This window comes from Chelonoidis abingdonii, chromosome 4 (assembly GCF_003597395.2).
Source record: "Chelonoidis abingdonii isolate Lonesome George chromosome 4, CheloAbing_2.0, whole genome shotgun sequence".
Classification (NCBI taxonomy): domain Eukaryota; kingdom Metazoa; phylum Chordata; order Testudines; family Testudinidae; genus Chelonoidis; species Chelonoidis abingdonii.
The window spans coordinates 136337920-136361119 of NC_133772.1; the positions used below are offsets into that span (position 1 = coordinate 136337920).

Here is a 23200-nt window from a genome sequence, read left to right on the forward strand (position 1 = left end):
GTAAATGCTTCAGCTGGCTGAGACGTATATACTGTGTATGTCTAGGTCCTAATCGTGTGACCTTTATGAGCATACTTAACTTTACTTGCGAAAGTAGACCTATTTTGAGTTAATGGGACTTACTCATGGGAGTGAAGCTGAACACCTGCGTTAAGTGTGTGCATGGCTGGTTTGAGCAATGAGTTGTTTAACTAGAAAATAAACACACATCCATTGAAGTTATTTTCCTTTATGTTGGTGCTCTCTCTGTCCCCACCCCTTTGCCCCCCTCAACCTCAGCCTGGCTGAACTCTTCAGTTGCTAATAAAATTGTAGAGCTGGTTGGAAATGGGTTGAAATTTTGTCTCTGTTTTGCATTGAAATTTTATGACGGGCTCTATAAAACTGCAAAACTAGTAAAGATTCTTCAGTCAGCTGTTCATGCTAAGCAGAGTGACCTTGCGACAAGCCAACTGTCTTACTAATTAAGGATGTACAGTATGGAATGCCATTTAATTTCTCTGAGATAAGCCATTTAAAAATTGCCTTTTAAATAATGAGAATAGCCCCCCCCATTTCTGTTATTAAGATTGAAGGGCAGCGTGGCCTGATGAATTCAGCATAGAGCTGGGAGACGCACTCTTGAGTCTTAATCTCTGCTGTGGCACCAACTCACTGGGTGGCTTCAGGCAAGTCACTTAGGGCTTGTCTACACACACACAAGTTGTACTGCTTTAGCTAAAGTGTTGTAGTTAAAGCAGTACTGCCTCCTACTGTGGATACAGTTATATTGGTATAAAGGTGCTTTATACTGGTAGAGCTTTTCCTGTAGGGAAAGGAGAATACACTGTATCTGTATAAGATACCTTTATAACTATGTCCACATTGGGGGTTGTACAAAAATAACTATATTGGTTTTTAAAAAATCATTCCCCTTAAATAGCACACTGGTACAAAAACTGTTTGTAGACCAGGCTTTGGGCTCTCTGCCAGCATTGTCCTCTATGAAATGTGCATGATCATGCGTCGTTATGTACCTCACAGAGGTGTTATGTGAAGGGTAACTAATTGCTGGTAAAGTGATTTGAAAATGGAAAGCTCTGCAGAAGTGCCAAGTATTATTATTTTGTTACATAAATACTGTAGATGGCGCACTAGCCCAGAACTTGAGGCAGGCAAGTCACTGTGGCAAAGCAGTAGCAACAGCTGAAAGAGACTGATAGGTGACGGCAGAGATGATGCAGGCTGCTGTGCTCTTGCTTTAAATAAATATGCATATTTAGTAGTAGTGAATACAACATACAAGCATTCGTTAGAAGAGGTAAGCTCTACGTTGGGACGTTTGTACTCTGTACGGGGAGACATCCCCTCTTCCGCCCCGGTTCGCCATGCCAGGCCAATGGGGGCTGCGGGAAGTGGTGCGGGCCGAAGATGTGCTGGCCGCCGCTTCCCGCAGCCCGTTATTGGCCTGGCACAGTGAACCGCGGCCAGTGGGAGCTGCAGTCGGCCTAAACTGCGGACGCTGCAGGTAAACAAACTAGCCCGGCCCAGCAGCGGATTTCCCTGATCGGCAGTGTGCCAAAGGTTGCTGATTCCTGTTCTAAAACTATATTTCACTGGATTTAATACTTGGTCTTGTCACGCATGCTTAACCTGGGCCATTGTGAAAGGATTAGGAGGGGGAAGTTATGCCGCGGCACTGAAGGCATATTTGCTCATTTTCCTTTGTAAACCTGTTTCTTCAAAGTCATTTTTGAAAGAGTCAGTTTTCTGGTGTGTTTCACAAGCAGTGACTCCGCCCTTATCCATCCAGAGAAGGAATTGCACTGCAGCTCTGAAAACCCGACAACTGGGAGCTGCTTCTTATTTCCTATCTATATAGAATTCCACCTCCAAGCATGTGATAATTCCCAGTGTTTGCCAGTGCCCATCTCCTGATCCAAGTGCAGCTGTGTGCCTAGCCCCCAGCAGCATGCCAGCATTTGTTTGCCTAAGTTTGTGATCTCTTTTTATTTCTGAACTGGACATACAAAAAGCACTTACACACAATTGCCTGATTCTCACATGTGGATTCATTTCTTTTCTATTAGGAGGCCTGGAGTCAATTTCCAGCTCTGCCTCACACTTCTTGTGTGACCTTGGGCAAATCTCTTAATCTCTCTGGGCTTCTCTTCTCCATCTGTAAAAAGGGAGTAATTAGCTTGTAAGCTCTTTGGGGGAGGGGTTTATACAGCACCAAGCACAATGTGGCCTTAGGTATCACTTCAATACAAACAATAATGATGCTTCCTCTCATGCCTGTCCCCCATCCCTAGCCTCTCCGGTTTATTTAAATTGTAAGCTTTTTGAGGCACAAACCTGTCTCATAGTATGCACATGTGCAGAGCCTAACATGGTATAGTACTCATCTCCATGGTGGCATGTGGGTGTTACTGTAATGGCTAAAGAAAATTAAATCCAGAACACAGAATATGAATAGTTCTAATGATTGGCAAACTATATTTTGTTTTCACTGGCTTTCAGGTGGAGCTAGGTGTTTTCAGAGTTTATACATGTGTTCCATTGGGTTGCTTGGCTAAATATGTAAACATTATGCCTTTCATCTAAAGAGGGTCTGTGTTTCTGTCTTGCAGACTTTTGTGAACGACGTCCGGATTCCTGACCAGAAATACATCACACTAAAACTGAACGACGTGATTCGCTTTGGCTACGATATCCTTATTGCCTGAGCAGAACATTACACACTATTTTTGTTTTTAAGTTCTGTGTTGTTATGTTGAGGGTTAAATACCCTTAATTATGGCTAATGACTAAGTGTGTTGATATTGCCTTTCAGAGCCTGTGGATGGCTCATCAGCTTAGAATTTCTGCACCGTAGGCTTGATCCAAAGCATGCAAATATCAACTCCCTTTGATTTCCCTGGGCTTTGGATCAGGCCTTATGTTGGCAGTAGCAGCATCCATCATAGATGCCATCTCTAGCTCTCTCATCTTAATGGGACTAAATAAGGGGTCCCGGATAATCTCCATCCAAGAATATTAAAGGAATTGGCACATGAAATTGCAAGTCCAATAGCAAGGATTTTTAATGAATCTGTAAACGGGGGGTCAGGGGGTGGGAAGAGCATACCTTATGACTGGAGAATTGCTAATATAGTTCCTATATTTAAGAAAGGGGGAAAAAAGTGATGTTGGAAACTACAGGCATGTAAGTTTGACCTAAATTGTATGAAACAAATTTTGAAAGAGAAAGTAGTTAAGGATGTAGAGGTGAACAGTGATTGGGATAAAATACAACATGATTTTACAAAAGATAGATCATGCCAGACCAACTGATCTTCTTTGAAAAGATAACTGATACTTTAGACAATGGAAATGCAGCAGATATAATCTACCTGGATTTCAGTAAGGCATTTGATACCGTTCCACAGGGGAAATAATTAGTTAAATTGGAGAAGATGGGGATTAATATGAGAACTGAAAGGTGAATAAGGAACTGTTAAAAGGGGCAATGGACTACAAAGGGTCATACTGAAAGATGAACTGTCAGGGAGGGAGGTTACTAGTGGAGTTCTTCAGGGATTGGTTTTGGGACCAATCTTATTTAACATTTTTATTAATGAACTTTGCACAAAAAGTGGGAGTGTGCTAATAAAATTTGCAGAATACACAAAGTTCCTCCAATACAGATGAAGACCAGAATATCATACAAGAAAATCTGGATGACCTTGAAAACTGGAGCAATAGAAATGGGATGAAATATAATAGTGGAAAGTGCAAAGTCATGCATTTAGGGATTAATAACAAGAATTTTAGTTATAACTTGGGGACACATCAGTTGGAAGTAACAGAGGAGGAGAAGAACCTCAGAGTATTGGTTGATCACAGGATATCTGTGAATCGCCAGTGTGATGTGGCCATAAAAAAGGCCTAGGATGCATCAAGCATATTTCTAGTAGAGACCTGGAAGTGTTAATACCATTATACAAGAAACTGGTGAGACCTCATCAGGAATACTGTGTGCAGTTCTGGTCTCCCATGTTTAAGAAAGATGAATTCAAACTGGAAATGGTGCAGAGAAGGGCTACTAGGATGATCTGAGAAATGGAAAACCTACCTTATGAAAGGAGACGCAAGGAGCTTGGCTTGTTTAGCCGAATCAAATGAAGGCTAAGGGGAGGTATGGTTGCCCTCTATTAAAATATCAAAGGAATAAATACCAGGGAGGGAGAGGAGTTATTTAAGGTAAGCACCAGTGTGGCCACAAGAGCAAATGGATGCAAACTGTCCATCAACAAGTTTATGCTTGGAATTAGTTGCAGGTTTCTCACCATCAGAGCAGTGAAGTTCTGGAACTGCCTTCCAAGGGGAGCAGTGGTGGCAAAAAACCTAACTGGCTTCAAGACTGAGATTGATACGTTTTTGGAGGGGGTGGGATAATGCGACTACAATGGCATGTAGCCGATCCATGACTGCTAGAAGCAAATATCTCCAGTGACCGGTGATGGACCACTAGATGGGGAAGGCTCTGAGTTACTACAGAGAATTATTTCCCAAGGCGTCTGGCTGGTGGGTCTTGCCCACATGCTTAGGGTCTAACTGATGAGAATATTTGGGGTCAGGAAGGAATTTTCCCATGGGTCAGGTTGGCAGCATGGGTCACTTGCAGGTTTAAACTAGAGTAAGTCGTGGATTCTCTGTAACTTGAAGTCTTTAAATCATGATTTCAGGACTTCAGTGATTCAGCCAGAGTTTAGGGGGTCTATTACAGTGGGTGGATGAGGTTCTCTGGCCTGCAATATGCAGGAGGTCAGACTAGATGATCGTGATGGTCCTTTCTGACCTTAAAGTCTATGAGTAGAATTTTTTTTTTTTTTTTAACGGAGCCCTGTTACCGTTCACTAGGCACCAGTCTGGGAGCAGGCATGAAATTATGTGTAGTTTTTACAAGTTTGTGTGTATGAGAGAGAGAGGAGCAGGAGAGAGAATGAGAGAGAGAGCTTGCACAGCCTCCTGGGATTTTATTTTTTTACCCCTTCATAGTACAGATTTTCTGCTATACTGAGGCCCTTCCTGTTGTTTTCAGGAGAAACTTGTCTGCCAAAAATGAACCTGTGTTGCTTTGCCTGCAGGTGACTTGTGCATGCAAATCTTAGTAGTTAAATGTCTAGCTCCTGCAAATCGCTGCTGGCACTAAATATGTGGGCAAATCTATTCATTTTGCAGCTGCAAACTGCACCTTGGTGAGGGAGGCCAGGCCGTGGACATGTGACTGTTTGGTTATGAAATGTGTAGACAACCCGTCTGTGCTGAAACATCCTTTGATCTTTGATATCTGCATCCTCCTCCTTCCAGCCCGCCTAGTGGTTTGTTCCATCCATCTGTCACATCTTGTCTTTTAGGCTGCAAGCTCTTTGCTGCAGGGACCTGTCAATGAGTAGATGTTTGTACAGTGTGTGGCTTGATGGGGCCTCAACCTGGTGGAGGCCTCTCCGTACTGCAGTATAAGGCACTGATTCAGCAAAGTGCCTACACAAGTGCCCCATTTTGAGCGTGCGAGTGACAGCAACAGAACTTCTTGCATACTTAAGGTGAGGCATATGTTCAAGTGCCTTGCTGAATTGTAACTTGTATGGCTAATATGTTGGCATATTATTAATAATATTCCAATATCACCTCTTGGGACCTCTGATTTGATATATACAGAAACCCGAAGAAGACTATTGTAAACTTGAATGCATCCAAGGTATTAAGCCAATGGCTAGAGCGCAGGTAGATTTTAATGACTGTGATACAGATCTAAACTTTCCCAGTAGCTCTGGGCATTGTACGTCATAGTCCCAGGGCCTAATCGTGCAGCCTTTACTTGTGGCTATTCCTGTTGAAATGAAATATTGCAAATGACTAGGCATGTGTATGTTGCCCCTCAATGGGAAGACTTTGGAGAGTGAGGGCTGCCGGGTCAGTCATCATTAAGCACAAACTGCACCAAATATGATTTCTGCCCATTCTTTGCCAGGACATTTTAAAGAGCGCTTTCTGAGCCTCTCTTGGTCAGCCCTATACTGAAGGCAGCATCTTTTCTATGCTATGAGTCAGATGAGCTCTGTTGCATAAGGGCGTGCAGCTCTTTTTCCATTGAGAGTGGCACTCACAGGCTCGTGAGGTTTCCCTGATATGCTCATGCCACTTGTGTCTATTTTTAGTTTAACATTTCCCACCCTGGTTTTTTTCCCCCTTCTGCTCTGTGTAATCTTTATAGGGCTGCTTTTGACAACATTATTGAATGTTTCCTTTATGCATTTTCTGTGCAGCAGAAATTATCTGAGCCCAAACACACACATATTTCCCTTTTTGGGAGGTTTTAGCATTTCACTTCCCTGAGTTACTCTCCACACAAGAAGCTAATACTGACCAAAAACTTGTTAGTGCAGAGCAGAAATGAGCCCTGGTCCTATGTGGCTATGCAGGGAACTAAAGCTACCCATCCTCCTCTTGCACAACCAGTTATGGCTTGGGCATTGAGGGGGAAGGGCAGGAGGAGCTGTGAGTGAACAGTCATGGCTCTGAATTCCTTCCCACGGCTCCCCTGGGTCCAGTCCAGCTGTGCTGTGCCTAAAGGCTAAATATAGCCTATAGAAATTGATTTATATGTTGCAAAATATACAGTGTCGTTTTAAGACAATAATTATATTGGGCTGTTTAGTTCTGGTAGAGTGACGACAACTTTCAGTTTCTTCATCAATTTTTTCCTTTTAGGCTTTTCCACTTGTATAGTCACGTCTGTTTCAGTTACAGTATCGCTATGTATTTAATTCCTTCCCTACTTCCTTAACAAGTGCTGTACATTCTAACATGTATGTCTTGGAACAAATTCAACACAAAGTACCAGAGGAAGCATTAAAGGTAAGCACGCATGTTGTTTTTGTATGGAGATACTGGTGCTTGTGAAGCGATGACAGCATTAAACAGCAAAACCCTACAGCATGTTCTTAAACAACATCCTACCTTTTTCAGCACACCGGTGACAGCTTTGATAATGAATTGTGGAAAAAACCACAACTTAAGGTTTCCCTTCAAAATGTGCTTGGGAGGACCTCACCTTGAGGATAGATGTATCTCCCAGCTAGCCCAATCTACTCTGTCCTTTCCCAACACTAGCATCTAACTGAAATTATTTATGATTTCATGACTGCCTGCTAAACAAAGGGCACTTTAGTATATAAAGATGAACCCTCAGCACATTCAACTTCTCTTCAGCAGGAAATCAATGTCCTCCTAGAAATTAAGCAATGAAGAGTGAATACCTTTCTCTGGGTGCTGTGGCTTATGTCAGCCCCTTAATGTTTCCTCCAATGAGCCAACGTTTGCTCAATTTACTCTCAGTAACATTCTCAATTTCAGTAGCCTCTTTTTCTCTCCAAAGATCCTAGATCTTCCTTATGACTTTCCTTATAGAGCAGTTTCACTTACTTCAGTGAAATGGCTCCCCTAAGCATGAGCTGCAGGATCATATACAAAGCATACCAGACTCACTTCACCCATGACAGAAAGTCAGTCCCCTCTGGGGTGGAATGCCATAGGTGTTTCACAGCTCACAGCATCACTGCGCAGCATTTAGAACAAGAAATACCAATGCCAAATGTCAACCTTCAGTTGACAGTTATAGTCTCACACCCCAGGTTCCATATTTGTCTACTTGTGTAGGAGGGTAGGACTGGGTGAATCATTTACTGAACTTACTCAGAACTGATTTTTATGGAAACACCCTTTTCTGTAGATCCAGTTAAATCATTGAACACTGCCCAGCCCTAAGGGGAACCTAACTTTATGCAATACAGCTTTCCGCGCCATTTGTCCAGATGTGAGACAATTAATGATAAAATATGTTGAGATGTCACCGATGCCTTAAAGAAGGTAGATAAAAGGATGGATTTGGAAGACTTCATCATGCTGTTGTGAGACTAAAGAGCGGTGGGCAGGTTCAGTATTTGAATCCTGAATGGAAGGGGTGTTCATTCTAACTGTCTTTAGATTATTTTTTAAAGCATTTCCTAATGAGGAGATGTTTCTTGAGGCAATGTCACTTAATATCCTTCTAAATGAGATATTTGAAAGCTTCTCAGCTGGTAGTTATATAACTCCATAGCCTTTGTTCAGGCATGTCTTTTTTATTCTTGTTCTCGAGCACAGCCACGATATTTGTTCTTATGTGATCACATGGGGAAATAATTTGTTCTTTTCATTGCCTGTTGTATGGCACTGCATAGCCTTGTCCACATTTTTGCTTCTATATCTGCAGCATGAAAAGTATACTAGCCAACTTCAGATGAGTTTCAAGAGCACCATAATGAAAAGGGTGGAGCAGCCGGTGGAACATGGTGGTTATACTGAATCCCCGCAAGCAAAACTGGAGAGAGGAGAGAAGAAAGCAATTACAGGTACTTGCTCAGAAACCAGTTAGTCAAGGTTCAAAACAGTCACTTCCAGTGCATCTTGATTTCTTTGCTGATTCAGAATTGAACTCCAGTAATGCAGGCTACTTTTAGGAGCAATTTTAAGTATTCTTGTTTCAGACAATGAGCCTGGCTGTCTTTTATGCAGTCTTCAGGAGAAATTTGCCAGTCTGACATTACAAGAGAGCTGTGCTATTGCAATGGTATTTGCAGTGGGATGTGGGCAGAGCAGGTCTGGCTAATTCTTGGCACCTATCTGGTTTATTTTTAATTTCTTACCCGGGAACTGGCGCACGAATGGTGTGAGTGACTCAGCTTGGAAAGTGCAAGGCTTCTGTGGATGGGTGCCAACATGCAGGGGATGGCGGCAGTATTGGATTCACTGCAAAAGCTCTTTGTGGTCTTAAGTAACTGCACTTCCTAACGTGATGGGGGGGATTGACTTCTGTTGTATTTCGGGATGAGTGGATTGCTGCAGGAAACATAAGGACCATAGTGAACCTTTTTAATTCAGCTGAACCCCTTCCGATATTTTCTCCCCCACTCCCTTTGTCTATTGTTCCTGCCTACCCCACCTCTGTGTTCCTCTTCCCTGTGTCAAATCCCAACCAAGATGCCTCCTGCTTCTTCCCTACCCCTATGGTGTTTACAGACATAGTAGCCTCTCTTCATTTACTTTACGCTCATCAGAGTCGTGATGCAGCCCCTTTAGTGGTGCCCAAAGTGCATCGCTTAACTTTGGAGCTTGAGGTGTGAGATGAGCAATGATCAGCGGTAATGCACTCTGGTGGCTTGTTGCCTGCCATGCATTCTAGACGCCCCAAAGTGCCAGGAAAGTTGAAATAAGCAGTAACCTGTGGCCTAGGAGAGAGGCTGTCGGACATACTGAATGGGCCCTGTAGACCCACAAAGGAAGGAGAGGTAAGTGGTAAGAGGGAAGGGGCTGGGGGAACATTGTGTGGTTAAGGGAGGAGATGCAGGGCCTGGGTTGCCGGAGAAGGATGAGAGGGGTGTGTGGATTTGGTACAAAATCTTTGTAGAAGCATCTGTCTATTTAGATATTCAGGTGGATCTGTCACTAGTCCTTGCCAGACTGACTGTGGTGACCTTAATCTGCCTTATTGTGTTTTGCCCTTGTGAAAATCCCACTAAGATGAGAGAGTGTATTAAAGCAGCATAGCATTTCTCCTTTGTATTTTCCCCTGTTCTTCACTCCTGCTGTGTGTGAAAGCACACATACGTTCCTGCTCCTGACTCTCATTCCCTGCCCCACAGAAACCTTTTCCCCGACACTTGTGTCCCGGTGTCACTCTTACTTGTAGTGAATACAGCAGAGGTGGCACATTCCGCCTTGCCTCCTCAAGAATTTTTCACAAGCACTCAGTTAGAGGGATGAGCTTGGCTGTGATTAGCTGTGACACAGAAGAGGGTGAAAGGAGATGAACTATATCTTGGCTTTGGGGAAAACTGTCTAGCCCTAGTGTGACATGAGCCAGATTCTTGAAACGAGTTGCAAATATCCAGTTTGTATGCTCCAAATGTAATTAATTTACATTTGTCACTTACTGGCTGACATCTTGGCAGCATACAGGGATTATGCGGGCGCTTTCCTACTTCGGTTCTTTTTATCTCTTGTCACCTTGCAAAATATGCAGGGCTTTTTTTTTATTGTTTTTCCTTTTGAACCCATGTAAGGTAGGCAGTTGAAATTTGGAAATATCTGCAAGTGCAGCATCTAATGGGATACCTCGAGCACGGTGATCTACTTTCCTGGTGTGTAAATCTTGCTAACCCATATTTAATTTTCACTTGCAGGAACAAAACTTAGGCGAATCCATAATGATTCAGATTGCCTAGGAGGGATGAATTTTAAGGATTGTGTTGCTTGCTCCCATTGCTCAGCGTCCAGTCTGGCAAGAGGTTGAGTGTCGTCTGCGAAGTGCTGAGCTGCTGCTGCTGAGTCCATTGAAGGAAGTGGGAGTTGAGGGTGCTGAGTATTTTGAAGGAGGCACTCAGCACTTAGCAGGATGGGACCCAGTGGACCTCACCCACAGCCTACCGAAATCAATGGAAAGATCTTGATGGGCTTTGGATCAGGCCTGCAACCCTTTGGAAGAGGAACTAGCAGAGATCATACATAGCCTGCATCAGAGTTTGACTCATTCACTTGGTCTTCAGTTATACATGCAGTTTTACCCTGTGTTTTTTGAGCATTGGCAGTGGTTTAAAATCATTATGTTCTTACTGCCATTAATATCTTTCCAGCAAGTGGGTTTACTTAGCAGGGCTGCCCGGGGGGCGGCAATTTGCCCTGGGCTCCATGGGGGCCCCACGAGCCCTGCCCTGGCGGCGGTCTGGGTCTTCGGCGGTGGGGGGCCCTTCAGTGCTGCCGAAGATGTGGAGCAACTGAAGGGCCTCCCACCGCCGAAATGCCGCTGAAGACCCAGACCGCCGCCGGGTGAGTACAAGCGCCGCAGCTCCCCCCACTTTGCCCCAGGTCCCCTCAATCCTCTGGGCGGCCCTGTTACTTAGTGGCTGTGGGAAAGAGGCTTTGGAGAGAGAACCATTCTGCTAAGCCTGTAGGTATTTAGTAATTTGCTTGTAGCAAATGAAAGCACGATCTGTGGTGACAATGGCCTTTACAAATCTATATTATGGTTCTAGTGGGAGGAAAGGGAGCAAAGAGGCAGGGCTTTTATAGGAGGGGATAAAAAAAAATGCTAGAGCAGGTTAGGAATGGGGGATGATATTGAAAACAATGAATGAGGAAGAGGGATCTCAAGTGTGCTTTTCTGTTTATTCTTTCCCATAATACCTAATAAATCTTTATGCTACTAAAAAAGTCACAAGGATTCTTCTTTTAAGTGTATTGCGTTTAAAGTGCAACATATCATCAGCCATTGGAGCTTGCTCCTTCAGGATGTTATTGAGGCAAGTAGCTTAAATTAATTGAGGATTAGAAATGCTTATGAATAAGAAAAGCAGCCACAGGTTGACTAGCTAGTGTTAAAAATAAGCAGTATTAGTTCTCATGCTTTATGGGATAAGCTGATCCCTGGCTGGATTAGGGAGACATAACTCCTCATGTAAATAGTGTTGCACAATTACTTTGCATTATGCAGATCTGAAGACTGTCTCTGGAGCACTTGGCATTGGCTGTGGCATATTGGGCTAGAAGGACCATAGGTAGGTTTTGACGTGACAGCTTCTGTGGTCTCCGTGCATACTTATAGATTGGTCATACAAAGGGTGATGTGTCCATAAACATCCTGCAATCCTAGAGTGTAGCTATTTGAACACACTGTTGTTATAGCTTAAAAACAGTGTGATGCGTGTTTTTTTTTTTTAAATCCTTTAGTATTCTTACAGTGCTGGCAGATCAAAATAAACACTGGTGGCTTGATTTTCAGAAGCTTGGCATGCCCAGAGCTCCCATTTGAAATTGGTGCCTTTGTAAACAAGGCCATAATTTTTAATTTCCTTCGAATTCTGTGAAACGGTCTGCATACAAGTGACCATTGATTAACTATACTGCTGGGTGCTGGAGAGGACAGAGGGTCTTGTGCTTGAGGCACTGGATTGGGACTTCAGAGATCTGGTTTCGGTTTCTGCCTCTGCCACAGAGTCCTTGGACTAGTCATTTGGGCCTCCATTTCTCATATGTAAAATGGGGATAATACTTCCTTTTTGTATGTCTTTCTGTCTAGCTTGGAAGCTCTTTGGGAGAGGGGCTGTCTCTTATCCCCTGTTTGAACAACACCTAAAAGAGTGAGGCCCTGATCTCTTCTGGGTCTCAAGGCACTACCATAATACAAGTAATAATATTGATAAAAGTTTAAACCTACTATTGAGGATGAGGAACTATAACATTTGTAACTGATTTGCTGGAGTGCTTGCTTCTAACAGTTCTGTGTAGTTAAATTGTGGTGTACTTGAAATGAAATGGGCAGTTTTCAAATCTTGGGGCCAAATCCGTCACTGGAGCAAGCTGGTGCAGCTCACGTGGAGTCAGTGGGAGCTGTTGCTGCTTGTGTAGTGGTGGATTTAGCCCTTTGGCTACTTTCACCCTGAGGTCATGGTAACAGCTGCATTAGAGGATAAGAGAAACCACCGTCTTAGATGTGCAGCTATCTATATCTGTATCTCATCCGATCCAGTTTTGAGGAACCTACAGCACATCGAATCCTGACTAAATAATTGATACAGATAAGTTTGGCCATTGCAATGCAAAAACCTCCAATATTAATGTTTACAAGAGACCATGGTATAGGTTTACCCCACTTAAAAAAAAAACCCTTACCGATAAAAACTGCCAAGGATTTCTTTAGTTCCTGCCTCCCTGCCCCTCAGGTAAATTGTAACCTACTATTAGAAAAAGCGATAGAGGTTTTAGGAATTACTTGACTTAAAATATTAAAATTGGATCTCCCTCCCCCAGGCCTGTTCCTTAATGAGCCTGCTATACTACATCTTCTGAAGATGGAAGTTGTGCTATTAATAATTAATCAAAAAAGGCTTGACTGAGGCAGCGTAGATTTCTGATGCTTTTGTTGTGAATAGCAAGCTTCAAAAACTGGTTATCCTCTCGTCAGCAAAGGAATTTACCATTATTGTCTCTTTTTTCCTTCGTAATTTTAACCTTATTTGGGCTACTGGGTAAGTATCAGCCTTTGGCACGAAACCAGGAGGCTGCCAGGAACCCCATCAGTTATATTATCAAAGAAATGGAACCCCATCGTGATCAAAGGTGCGTGTGTAACGTGAGAGCTTTCTCCCAGGAAGCTGTCCGAGTGGCTGCATTAATGCATAGTTTCCTCTTTTCCTTGTTCAGCTGGATTGCATTTTTGGTCCTGACCCTTAGTGCCTTATCACGGTTTTTTTTACGAGACTACCCATCCCCCCATTACAGGAATACATTGCTGAACAGAACACATGCACGTCGGGAGCCTTCTCTGCATGACACTGTCACCAGTAATTCAACATTTATCTAGCTGAATGGTCATGCTGATCTCAGTTCTGTCATCTACAAGAATAGTTTTCAGACTTTCTGCCTGAATTTCTGAGCCAAGAAATACATTTGAATGAATTGGCATCATCTGGACAGATTGGGATGGCACTGAGATGGGTGGTAATGAGCTGCTATCAGTTAGACTGACCGTAATATGTTTTAAATGACTGAGTGGTTATTTTTCATTTATGCTCCTCATGGCACCAGCAGTTTGGGCAGTTCCTGTGTTTCTGTGCATTTCCCAACAGCCCTGTGGGAAAAAAAGCCGAAAAGCTGTGTCTTTAAGGCGACTTGTGTCTAAGGTGGTTGGTGTGTATAATAGGGCAGGCAAAATCATATAATCCATAATTCCCCACAGAATGTAAGAAATTCTCCGTTTGGGGCCAGATCCTCAGTTGGTGTAAACCAGTGTGGCTCTGCTGAAGTCAGTGGACCTATGCAGATTTACATCAGCTGAGGATCTGGCCCTTTGGGTTAGAGTTGAAAGTTAGCAAGCTACACTCACTTAATATAATTGCTTATTTAAAATCGGGTTTAATTTAGAAGCTAAAATGTAATAGGAAATTAATGGTTCCTAGAAAAATATTTTAGCCAGACATAAAAAGAGAGAAATGCAGTCACCTCCCCCTCCCCTTCTAGCTGTGCCCTTTGCATTCTTCTTGGAAGTTGAGTGGAATGAAGTTGTAGTTTATTCCCTTATCTTTAGGATGATCAGGGACAGCAGATAAACCCCAAAACAAATACAGTTTTTTACCCCCCCCCAAATATTTAACCTTAAAATACTGATACTTATTAACGTACCATGTCCAATCTGGTCTTGCCATCAAAGCCATGTGAGCAGACTCTGTGCGCTGTTCGGTGCCCCCTAGGAGGTAGAGGGCATTAATTGGCTTTCAATATTGGCAGTGTAAGGTAGAGCAGACTTTAGGCTGCTCTAATGAGTGCTGGCTGGAATGGCCACCCAGAGCAGTGCACTCTGACCATGCCCCTTCCAACTTTGATATGTTCATTACACTGGGCATTGCGCCATCTTTGTCACCCATGGATCCCCTACACAAAGGGAATACCCAGCTGCCCCTCTAGGGCTACTGGAGCAGCATAAAGCAGCTAGAAAGAGGGGCTGAGGATCTGGCTAGTCAATTTTTGTTTTCTTTTTCTTTCTTTCTTTTTTTTTTTTTGCTTCCCCCTCCCCATGTTTCATTCTGTCTTCACAGATACATAAGAATGGCCATACTGGATCAGACCAATGGTCCATCCAGCGCAATATCCTGTCCTACAACAGTGGCCAATGCCAGGTGCTTCAGAGGGGAGGAACCAAACAGGCAATCACCAAGTGATCCATGCTCTGTCATCATGTCCAGCTTCTGGCGGTCAGAGGTTTAGTGACTCCCAGAACATGGGGGTGCGTTCCTGACCACCTTGGCTAATAGCTATTGATGGACCTATCCTCCAGGAACTCACCTAATTCTTTTTTGAACCCTCTTACAGTTTTGGGCTTCACAACATCTCCTGACAATGAGTTCCACAGTTGACTGTGTGTTATGTGAAGTACTGTTTCCTTTTGTTTGTTTTAAGCCACCTGCCTATTTATTTCATTTCATGACCCCTGATTCTTGTATTATGTGAAAGAGTAAATAACATTTCCTTAGTCACTTCCTCCACACCATTCAGATATCTATCATATCCCCCCTTAGTCATCTCTCTTACAAGCTGAATATTCCCAGTCTTTTTAATCTCTCCTTACGTGCAAGCTGTTCCATACCCTTAATCATTTTTGTTTCCCTGCTTTGTACCTTTTCCAATTCTAATGTATCTTCTTTGAGATGGGGCAGCCAGAACTGCATGCAATATTCAAGATGTGAGCGTACCATGAATGTATATAGTGGCATGATGATATTTTCTCTTATTTTCTATCCTTTTTCTCATAGTTCCTAACATTCTTTCAGCTTTTTTGACTGCTGCTGCACATTGAGTGGATGTTTTCAGAGAACTAGCCATAATGACGCCAAGATCTTTTTCTTGAGTTGTAACAGCTAAATTGGACCCCATCATTTTTTATATATAGTTGGGATTGTTTTCCAATGTGCATTACTTTGCATTTATCAACATCGAATTTCATCTGCCATTTTGTTGCCCGGTCCCCCAGTTTTGGGAGATCGCTTTGTAACTCTCTGCAGTCTGCTTTGGACTTAACTACCTTGAGTAGTTATGTATCATCTCCAAATGTTGCCATCTCACTATTTACACCTTTTTCTGGATCATATATGAATATGTTGAACAGTATTTGGTCTTGTACAGACCCATGAGGGAGTCCACTATTTTACCTCCCTGCAGTCTAAAAACTGACCGCTTATTTCTACCCTTTGTTTCCTGTCTTTTAGCCAGTTACTGGTCCATGACAAGACCTTCCCTCTTATCCCATGACTGCTTACTTTGCTTAAGAGCCTTCCGTGAGGGACTCTGTCAAAGTCTTTCTGAAAGTCCAAGTAATCTATATCCACTGGATCCCCCTTGTCCATATACTTGTTCATGCCTCAAAGAATTGTAGTAGATTGGTGAGGCATGATTTCTCTTTACAGAAGCCCCCATTGACCCTTCCCCCAACAAATCATGTTAATCTATGTGTCTGATAATTCTGTTCTTTGCTATAGTTTCAACCAAATCCTCCCCAAAGGGATGTCTCTGTCTGAACCATATGCTCCTCTGTACCTGTTGGCCTTCTCCCAGCACTTAGTTTAAAAACTGCTGTATAACCTCTTTAATTTTTACATGCCAGAAATCCAGTTCCTTTTTGGTTTGGCTAGAGCCCATCCTTCCTAGATAGGCTCCCTCTTTCCCAAACGTTTCCCCAGTTCCTAATAAATCTGAACCTCTGCTCCCTACACCATCATCTCATCCACATATTGAGACCCTGCAATTCTGTCAGAACTAAGAGACGACTAAGGGGGATATGACAGAGGTCTATAAAATCATGACGGGTGTGGACCAAGTAAATAAGGAAGTGTTAATTACTCCTCATCACACTAGAACTAGGGGTCACCAAATGAAATTAATAGGCAACAGGTTTAAAACAAATAAAGGGAAGTATTTCTTCACACTGCGCACAATCAACCTCTGGAACTCTTTGCTGGCAGATGTTGTGAAGGCCAAGACTTATAACTGGGTTAAAAAAAGAACTAGATAAGTTCTTGGAGGATAGGTCCATCAATGGCTATTAGCCAGGATGGGCAGAGATTGAAAACTATGCTCTGAAGTGTCCCTATCCTCTGTTTGCCAGAATGGGCAACACAGGATGGATCACTTGATGATTACGTGTTCTGTTCATTTCCTCTGATGCAACTGGCATCAGCTACTGTCGGAAGACAGGTTACTGAGCTACATAGACCATTAGTCTAACCCAGTATGGCCATTCTTATGTTCTTAAAGGTTTTTAAATGGTTTGCCAGTACCTATTTGTGATACCTATCGCTTAGCAATTACAATTCATTCATGGTGAGAAATCTTCCTTCTTTGAATTTTTAAAGGCCGCATGAGCACTGTGAATGTAGCTTTCTTTTAAACGCTGTGGGGAGAAAGTACATAAGATAAGTTTTCAACCTCAGTTGATCTGTAGTCCTACGAGAGACAATATGTTTTTAATTTCTGTACATGAAGAAAAGCCCTTGGGAAGGTCCTGTGGTCAGTAAATGCTGTATTTTTAAAACAAAATGACTATATTTGGACTGTCATTTTCAAAGCCAGCATTCCGGATTTATTACTTTCTCATTCGGATTTCTTCTAAAATATTCCAAGCAGTGGTTGTTAGGTTGGGGGCGGGGTTAACTCTTCCTTCAGACATATTTTTTAACTGTATATCCTATTGCTGCCATAGCAATAAGAACTAATTCCCATCCTTTCCACACTAAGCTGGCAAGATAGATCAGTGCAGCGGCAGTCTGACGATTCCTTTCAACAGCTCAGTGTGTGGTTTTTAAAGCACAAGTCAAGTAACCGCTGTCTAGGCAGCCGTAACATGAATATGATGCCATAGAAGAAGTCAGGATTTAAAATACGTCCAATAATGGACATGCTGATAGCTGCCGTTGCTGGAGGCATCTAATGCGTAGGTATGAGGGACTCAAGAGTACAGATATTCATGCTTGTGAAATTGCTATGAGCATCTGCTAGCCCAAGTGTGCCATCCACTCTTGGTCCCCGCCATGCTGAGAACCACAAATGACAGCTGTTTTACTTGCCTCTTTAAATAAGCAAAGAAAACCTTGTCTCAGGCAAGCTGGGGGGTATAATCTTTACTTTTTACATTACAGTAGCATCCGGAGGCCCTAATCAGGATCAGCTAAATGTTTTACAAACGTGAAGAAATTCCCTGAATACCTAGGACCCATCCTAGGACGCTGATCTTAATTAACTTCAGTGGGGAATTCACACTATATGATTCAGCTGACCAATCAAAACTGGCATTGCCAAGGCACCTTCCAGAAAAAAGAGTGATAAACAATAAATGGTAACCGTTTCCCGGGCAGGAGGGTTAGGATGCGGCGGAATATAGAATATTTCTAGAAAGTCCGGTTATGTTCATGCAAATGTTTGGGGTTTTTCCCCATGTGACCAGATTTCATGGGGACAGTGTTTTTGAATGAAACTTTTTGATCAGTTCCATTAGCCATCGTTTTCTCATAACAAAGACCTGACATTGCATGGATATCTGAGTGAATCCCTGAAATCGCATAGCGCTTCATTGAATCCCAATACAGGAGACGTCTGCCTGAGTAGAGGTTACTGCAGGATCAAGGCTAAGTGGCTACCAAGCAACTGTATGAGTTGTGTGAGTTGTACTTTGCACAATATGGGTTACATGGTGATATCCAGCAACTCTAGAAGTCTAGGTTTCTTTCACTCTTTGGGACAGGGACCATCTCTCTCTTCTTTGTGTGTGCATGTGTGTGGCGGGAGGGCAAATGGCCAGTACAATGGGGCCTGGATTATAGAAACAATTAATCGTTCTGCAGGCTCGTAACAAGGTTATGCAGATTTGCTCATGACAATATTTATGTATCAACCTGAAATTCACCCTTATGTATCAACCCGAGAGTCATCATCTGTAATTCATAGATGCCAATCCAGCTTTTCATTGGAGAGTGAGTGAGGGAGTGAAGTTGAGTGTATAGTGTGCTTAGCCCGTAATGAGTCTGAGTTGCCTTTGGTTACTTTCTGTGGCTTTGTGGGCTGAAGATAGCATGGTGGCCACACAGAGGATCTACTATCTCTCACTCTAGTCTTGGGGAAGTAATGGGGGAAAGGATTTCTTCCCACCCCTGCGCTGTATCAGTCTCCTCTTTCCAATATAAACATTGCATGGTTCAGAGCAGCACCGGCATTCAGCACAGGTCATTGCTCAGGGTAGGATCCCTGCTTGCCATGGGTTGGAATGAAGGTCGCTGACAGAAATCTGGAGCATGCCCAGTCAAACTGGTTTAAATGTCAAGACCTTACACCACTTCCACCCATGTGCCTAGTAAGGAAAGAAAGTCTCCCACGGGACACTGAGAAAGGATTTGTAATGAGGCTCAGCGTATCCCAGCACTAGGAACTGTGAGATGTGCCCTGGTAGCACCAGTGTAGATGGAGGATCTTGCAGCAGCAAGAGTGTCGTTTCGCAGTGTGGCTGCTGTCTCTCATGCTGAGCTACTGCAAGAGAAATAACTTGACTGCAGCTCACTTAACTCTGCAGTGAAAAGTCACCGTAAGAGAGTGCCAGCCCGATCCTGTTGTTCAGGATTGGGGTTGTAGGCAGGATTTGGCTTTTACTGCAGACTTTCTCTTATTTATACCTCCCTTCATCTTAACTACTTTGTGTTTGCATACTGAGCCCAGTCCTGCAATCCATCAAAGACAAAGCTGCCATGATTTTCCCCTGGAGGTTTGCATCCAATAGAACTGCCGATTGGGAACTGTAAGTTTAAAGAGACACAGTTAAGTCCTCCATTTAAGATGCCCATGTCTGTTGAAAACCTGGAGGAATTTAAATTTCACTTTTTTTCACATTTATTTTGCTTTTTGCATTTTGCTCAGCTGGGACAATGAATTGTGGTAGAGTCACTCTTTGGTTTCTCAGCAATAAGATAATGCTACCATTTGGGTTTGCAGCATAGCAGGGCATACTTAAAATCCAAAAGAAAACAGTCAGTCTTCATTGCAATTTCTCTCCTTTTTTGCCCCTTCTTTCTTTCTCCCTGCTCCCCTCATCCACCAAAACTCGGGGTCTAAACTAAATTGGGAGGAGACGCTAGCAGTTTGAGCCAACAATATTTTGTAGTGAAATGCTGGAAAATTGCTTGAGAATAACAAAGTCCATTGAGACTCCATCAGTCCACTTGCACCTCCCTGTTAGCAGACTGTACTCTGTTGCCTTTGTGAATCTGATAGCCACCTTCTACTGATATTTGCTTTCATGGTAACTTCTTGCTTTTCCTTCCCAGAGACAGCTCCTTATCGCACACCCCTTTATGGTCAGCCTTCATGGTGGGGAGAAGATGATGCAAATAACAAACTAGAAAGGCAGGAGGACAGAAGGCAAGAAGAACATTATTCAGGTAATGGAGATGGTCTTTTCGGGAAAGTTAATTCTCTTTATTTCCTACTGCACGACACTCTCCTTCAGAATTCTAGTGACTAAAATTCGTGTACTCTTTAAATTTCCATTCATTTGTAATATTTTTGTTTAAAACAAAATGGGAATAAGGGGAAATTAAATAATGTGTGTTTGCTTGACATGTATGAAATGATAAATAGTGAAAGTTGCCTTGGTAATACACTTTTAATTCCAAATAAATAAATACGAAGAATACCACCCCAAGGGGCCTGCTTGATTTCTGTTAACACCATGAAGGACACTAATAATTATGAAATCAAGCTCTGATCCTAGCTTCATATCCACAGGTAGTCCCATGGAAATCACTTATGTGTCTACAGTTAAGTAGAGGCTGACGTGATCATGCAGGATCGGGGCTTAAGAAATTACAACTGAAGTATAAACTTGGCTATAGTTATTAACTGTGGGATGAAGTTGCACAGGAACCTAAGGACACCCCAAGCCCCACCACCTTCTGCTCCATGTTCAAGGTCCACTTCATCATCCTGCCTTCTCTAACATAAACACAGAGCAACCTACAAATTCAGGGGGGAGCCAACCCAACAACCTCCCAAAATAAAACAAAAAATCTACCCAAATAAATGTTGCACTGCACACACTATTCTTCTTCTGGGGAGAGAGAGAACAGACCATACATAACGGATGTTAGTCATGTTGCTTATTGAGGTTCTCAGATTCTACAGCGATGAGGGTGGTATACAAACAATCGAACTATACAGTTACCATATATAGTAATTTAGGCTTTTAATCGAACATTGATGTGGTGCCTGTAGGGTGTGTTCTTCTATATTTTTGTATCTATAGAAAGAACGAAGGAGATATCCCAGCATGAAGGGGAGATCAATGGTAACGTTATTGCTTATCGAGATTCCCAGGAACAGTCTGTGTATGCATTCAGAAGAGAACCCAGTTATTTTGAAATCCCAACGAAGGAATTCCAACAGCTGACAAAATCTCCGGAAACACAGGTCCATGAAATCCCAACGAAGGACATCAATGCTGTGGTGCCACCCGTTGTGCAAAGCCATGCCTCTTTTACCATTGAATTTGATGACTGTACCCCTGGTAAAATAAAGATAAAAGATCATGTAACTAAGTTTTCACTCAGACAGAGAAGACCTTTCAGGAAGGATGCGGGTCACACAGAGATGATGTCAGCGGAGAGCAAGGTGGCTGATTGGCTGGTTCAGAATGACCCAAGTTTGATGAGAAGGCAGTCTCCTGGAGATGATGTGTACAGTACAAAGAGTGATCTTCCGGTTCATGTGAGGACACTGAAAGGTAAGCTGTTGGTTTTCATGCTGGCTAGTCCATGTGCTTGCCTTCCAAGTACACCATAAATAAGGGGAAAAAATGTTGCCCTTTTTCTCGGCCCAAAGTTCACAGGGTAAGAACCACTTCTCTGTGACAGGTATTTTTATAATCACTGTCGACACTTCTAAGCTTAGTTGAGCTGGCCGCTACCCACTTGCTGGACATGGATGCCACTTGTGATGCTGGCAGTGGAATGCTCTAACCTGGTTCCCCCCGGCTTTATCACGACGCGTTGTCAGACATACTCGTCTCAAACAGTTTCAGTTTCAGATGTTCGAGTTTTTCTTCATGCTGTTAAGGCAGGTTAGAAACAGGTTTAACAGTTTGTTAATCTCTTCTCTTGGCCCCTTGTCGGGGTAGGAATGATGTTTGCTTTTTTAGCACTAGGTTCACAATTGCCAAATGTAGGTAATCGCCCTTGCTCTTGGTATAGAGTGGACAGTCACAATTCCAAGACAGTGGGTGAGGGCTAGAGCTCCAGAGGCAGAGTCTGAGGAATGGGGACAGAGGTTATTGAAATTCTGTGCTATGGCTGTGAGAGAGGTTCTTTTCCTTAACCAAAGTGTATCTGAATCCCGCCTCCCCCACTATTTAACTGTTCCAGGTGAACCCAGGCTGCCTGCCTTTGGGAAGAGGCACGCCTGTCACTGTGAGGTGTCTTCTGTCATCTCTTGCAGATAAGGAGGGGAAGGTTTTCAAAGGCCGAAAATAGTTTGGTGTCCCACTGCTAATGGCAGTCGGGCATCTAAGGTCCATCTGAGCCTTTGGAAGTTCCCCCCACGATCTATTTGACCTGAACTAGTTTGTCCACCTCTGTCAGCCCAGTTCACTGTCAAATGGGGAAAAGGCAACATCTTGTGAATTTCCACCAGTTTGCTCATGGAGGCCTTGCAAGTGCTGGAGGAGCTACAGTTTGTAATCCTCCTGCCTGTTAAAGTCAAGGAGGAGGGCTGTCAGGTCCACCAGTGGCTGAGATTAATGGCCCTTTACGGGATGGCAAGACACCGGCTTCCTTCAAAGGAGAAGTCACTAGGCCCTCGTCCAAAAAAAATCTTCTGATGTTGACAGTCTTGCTTACCTTTGGCGTAATCTGCCATGGTGTGTAGTGTTTGAGAAGGTTGTGTAGCGAAGGAGCTCTGGTGTCTTCCAGGGTATGTCTACACTGCAATTAAACATTCACAGCTGGCTCGGGCCAAGGGGCTGCTTAATTGTGATGTAGACGTTTGGGCTCAGCCTGCAGCCGAGCTCTGGGACCCTCAGAGGTGGGTGTTCCCAGAGATTGGGCTTCAGGCCGAGCTCGAACATCTACACCATGATTAAACAGCTCCTTAGCCCAAGTCAGCTGGCATGGGCCAGCCACGAGTTTCTAACTGCAGTGTAGACATACCCTATGCGACTGCGTTTTGTTGTCTCGGATGTGAACCTCGGCTGCAGTGTCTGGGAATGCACTGGAATAGTGCTCTTCCTTTCCAGAGAGATGCCAGGGGCTGGTGGCAGGTATTTGCTCATCTGCCCCTAGGATTTTTCCATATGGTGTTCTGTACAGCTGTGTGTCTGCACGCTCAGTCTCTACATGAGGTTAGGGGAGAGAGAGTGAGATAATGTGAAGTTTCAATATGCGGATGTGTCATGGTACAATTCCCCACTCTGAACCTTGGCGTCCAAAAGATGGGTTACCAGCATGAATTCCTCTAAGCTTAATTACCAGCTTAGAACCTGTAGCGCTGCCACCAACCAGGAATTCCAGTGCCTGGTACACTGGTCCCCCCAAAACCTTGCCCGGGGAACCCC

General features: G+C 43.4%; 1 protein-coding gene across 2 annotated transcripts in view; it reads left to right on the forward strand.

The window, feature by feature from the left end:
* Positions 1-23200, forward strand: part of CEP170B (centrosomal protein 170B) — an 87261-nt gene that overhangs the window by 25587 nt on the left and 38474 nt on the right. For both annotated transcript variants that reach the window (XM_032768807.1, XM_032768808.1), the window contains exons 4-8: positions 2613-2691; positions 6827-6885; positions 8282-8420; positions 19923-20036; positions 20900-21376. In XM_032768807.1, coding sequence (XP_032624698.1) covers positions 2613-2691; positions 6827-6885; positions 8282-8420; positions 19923-20036; positions 20900-21376 — 868 coding nt within the window. The remainder of the gene's footprint in view (positions 1-2612; positions 2692-6826; positions 6886-8281; positions 8421-19922; positions 20037-20899; positions 21377-23200) is intronic.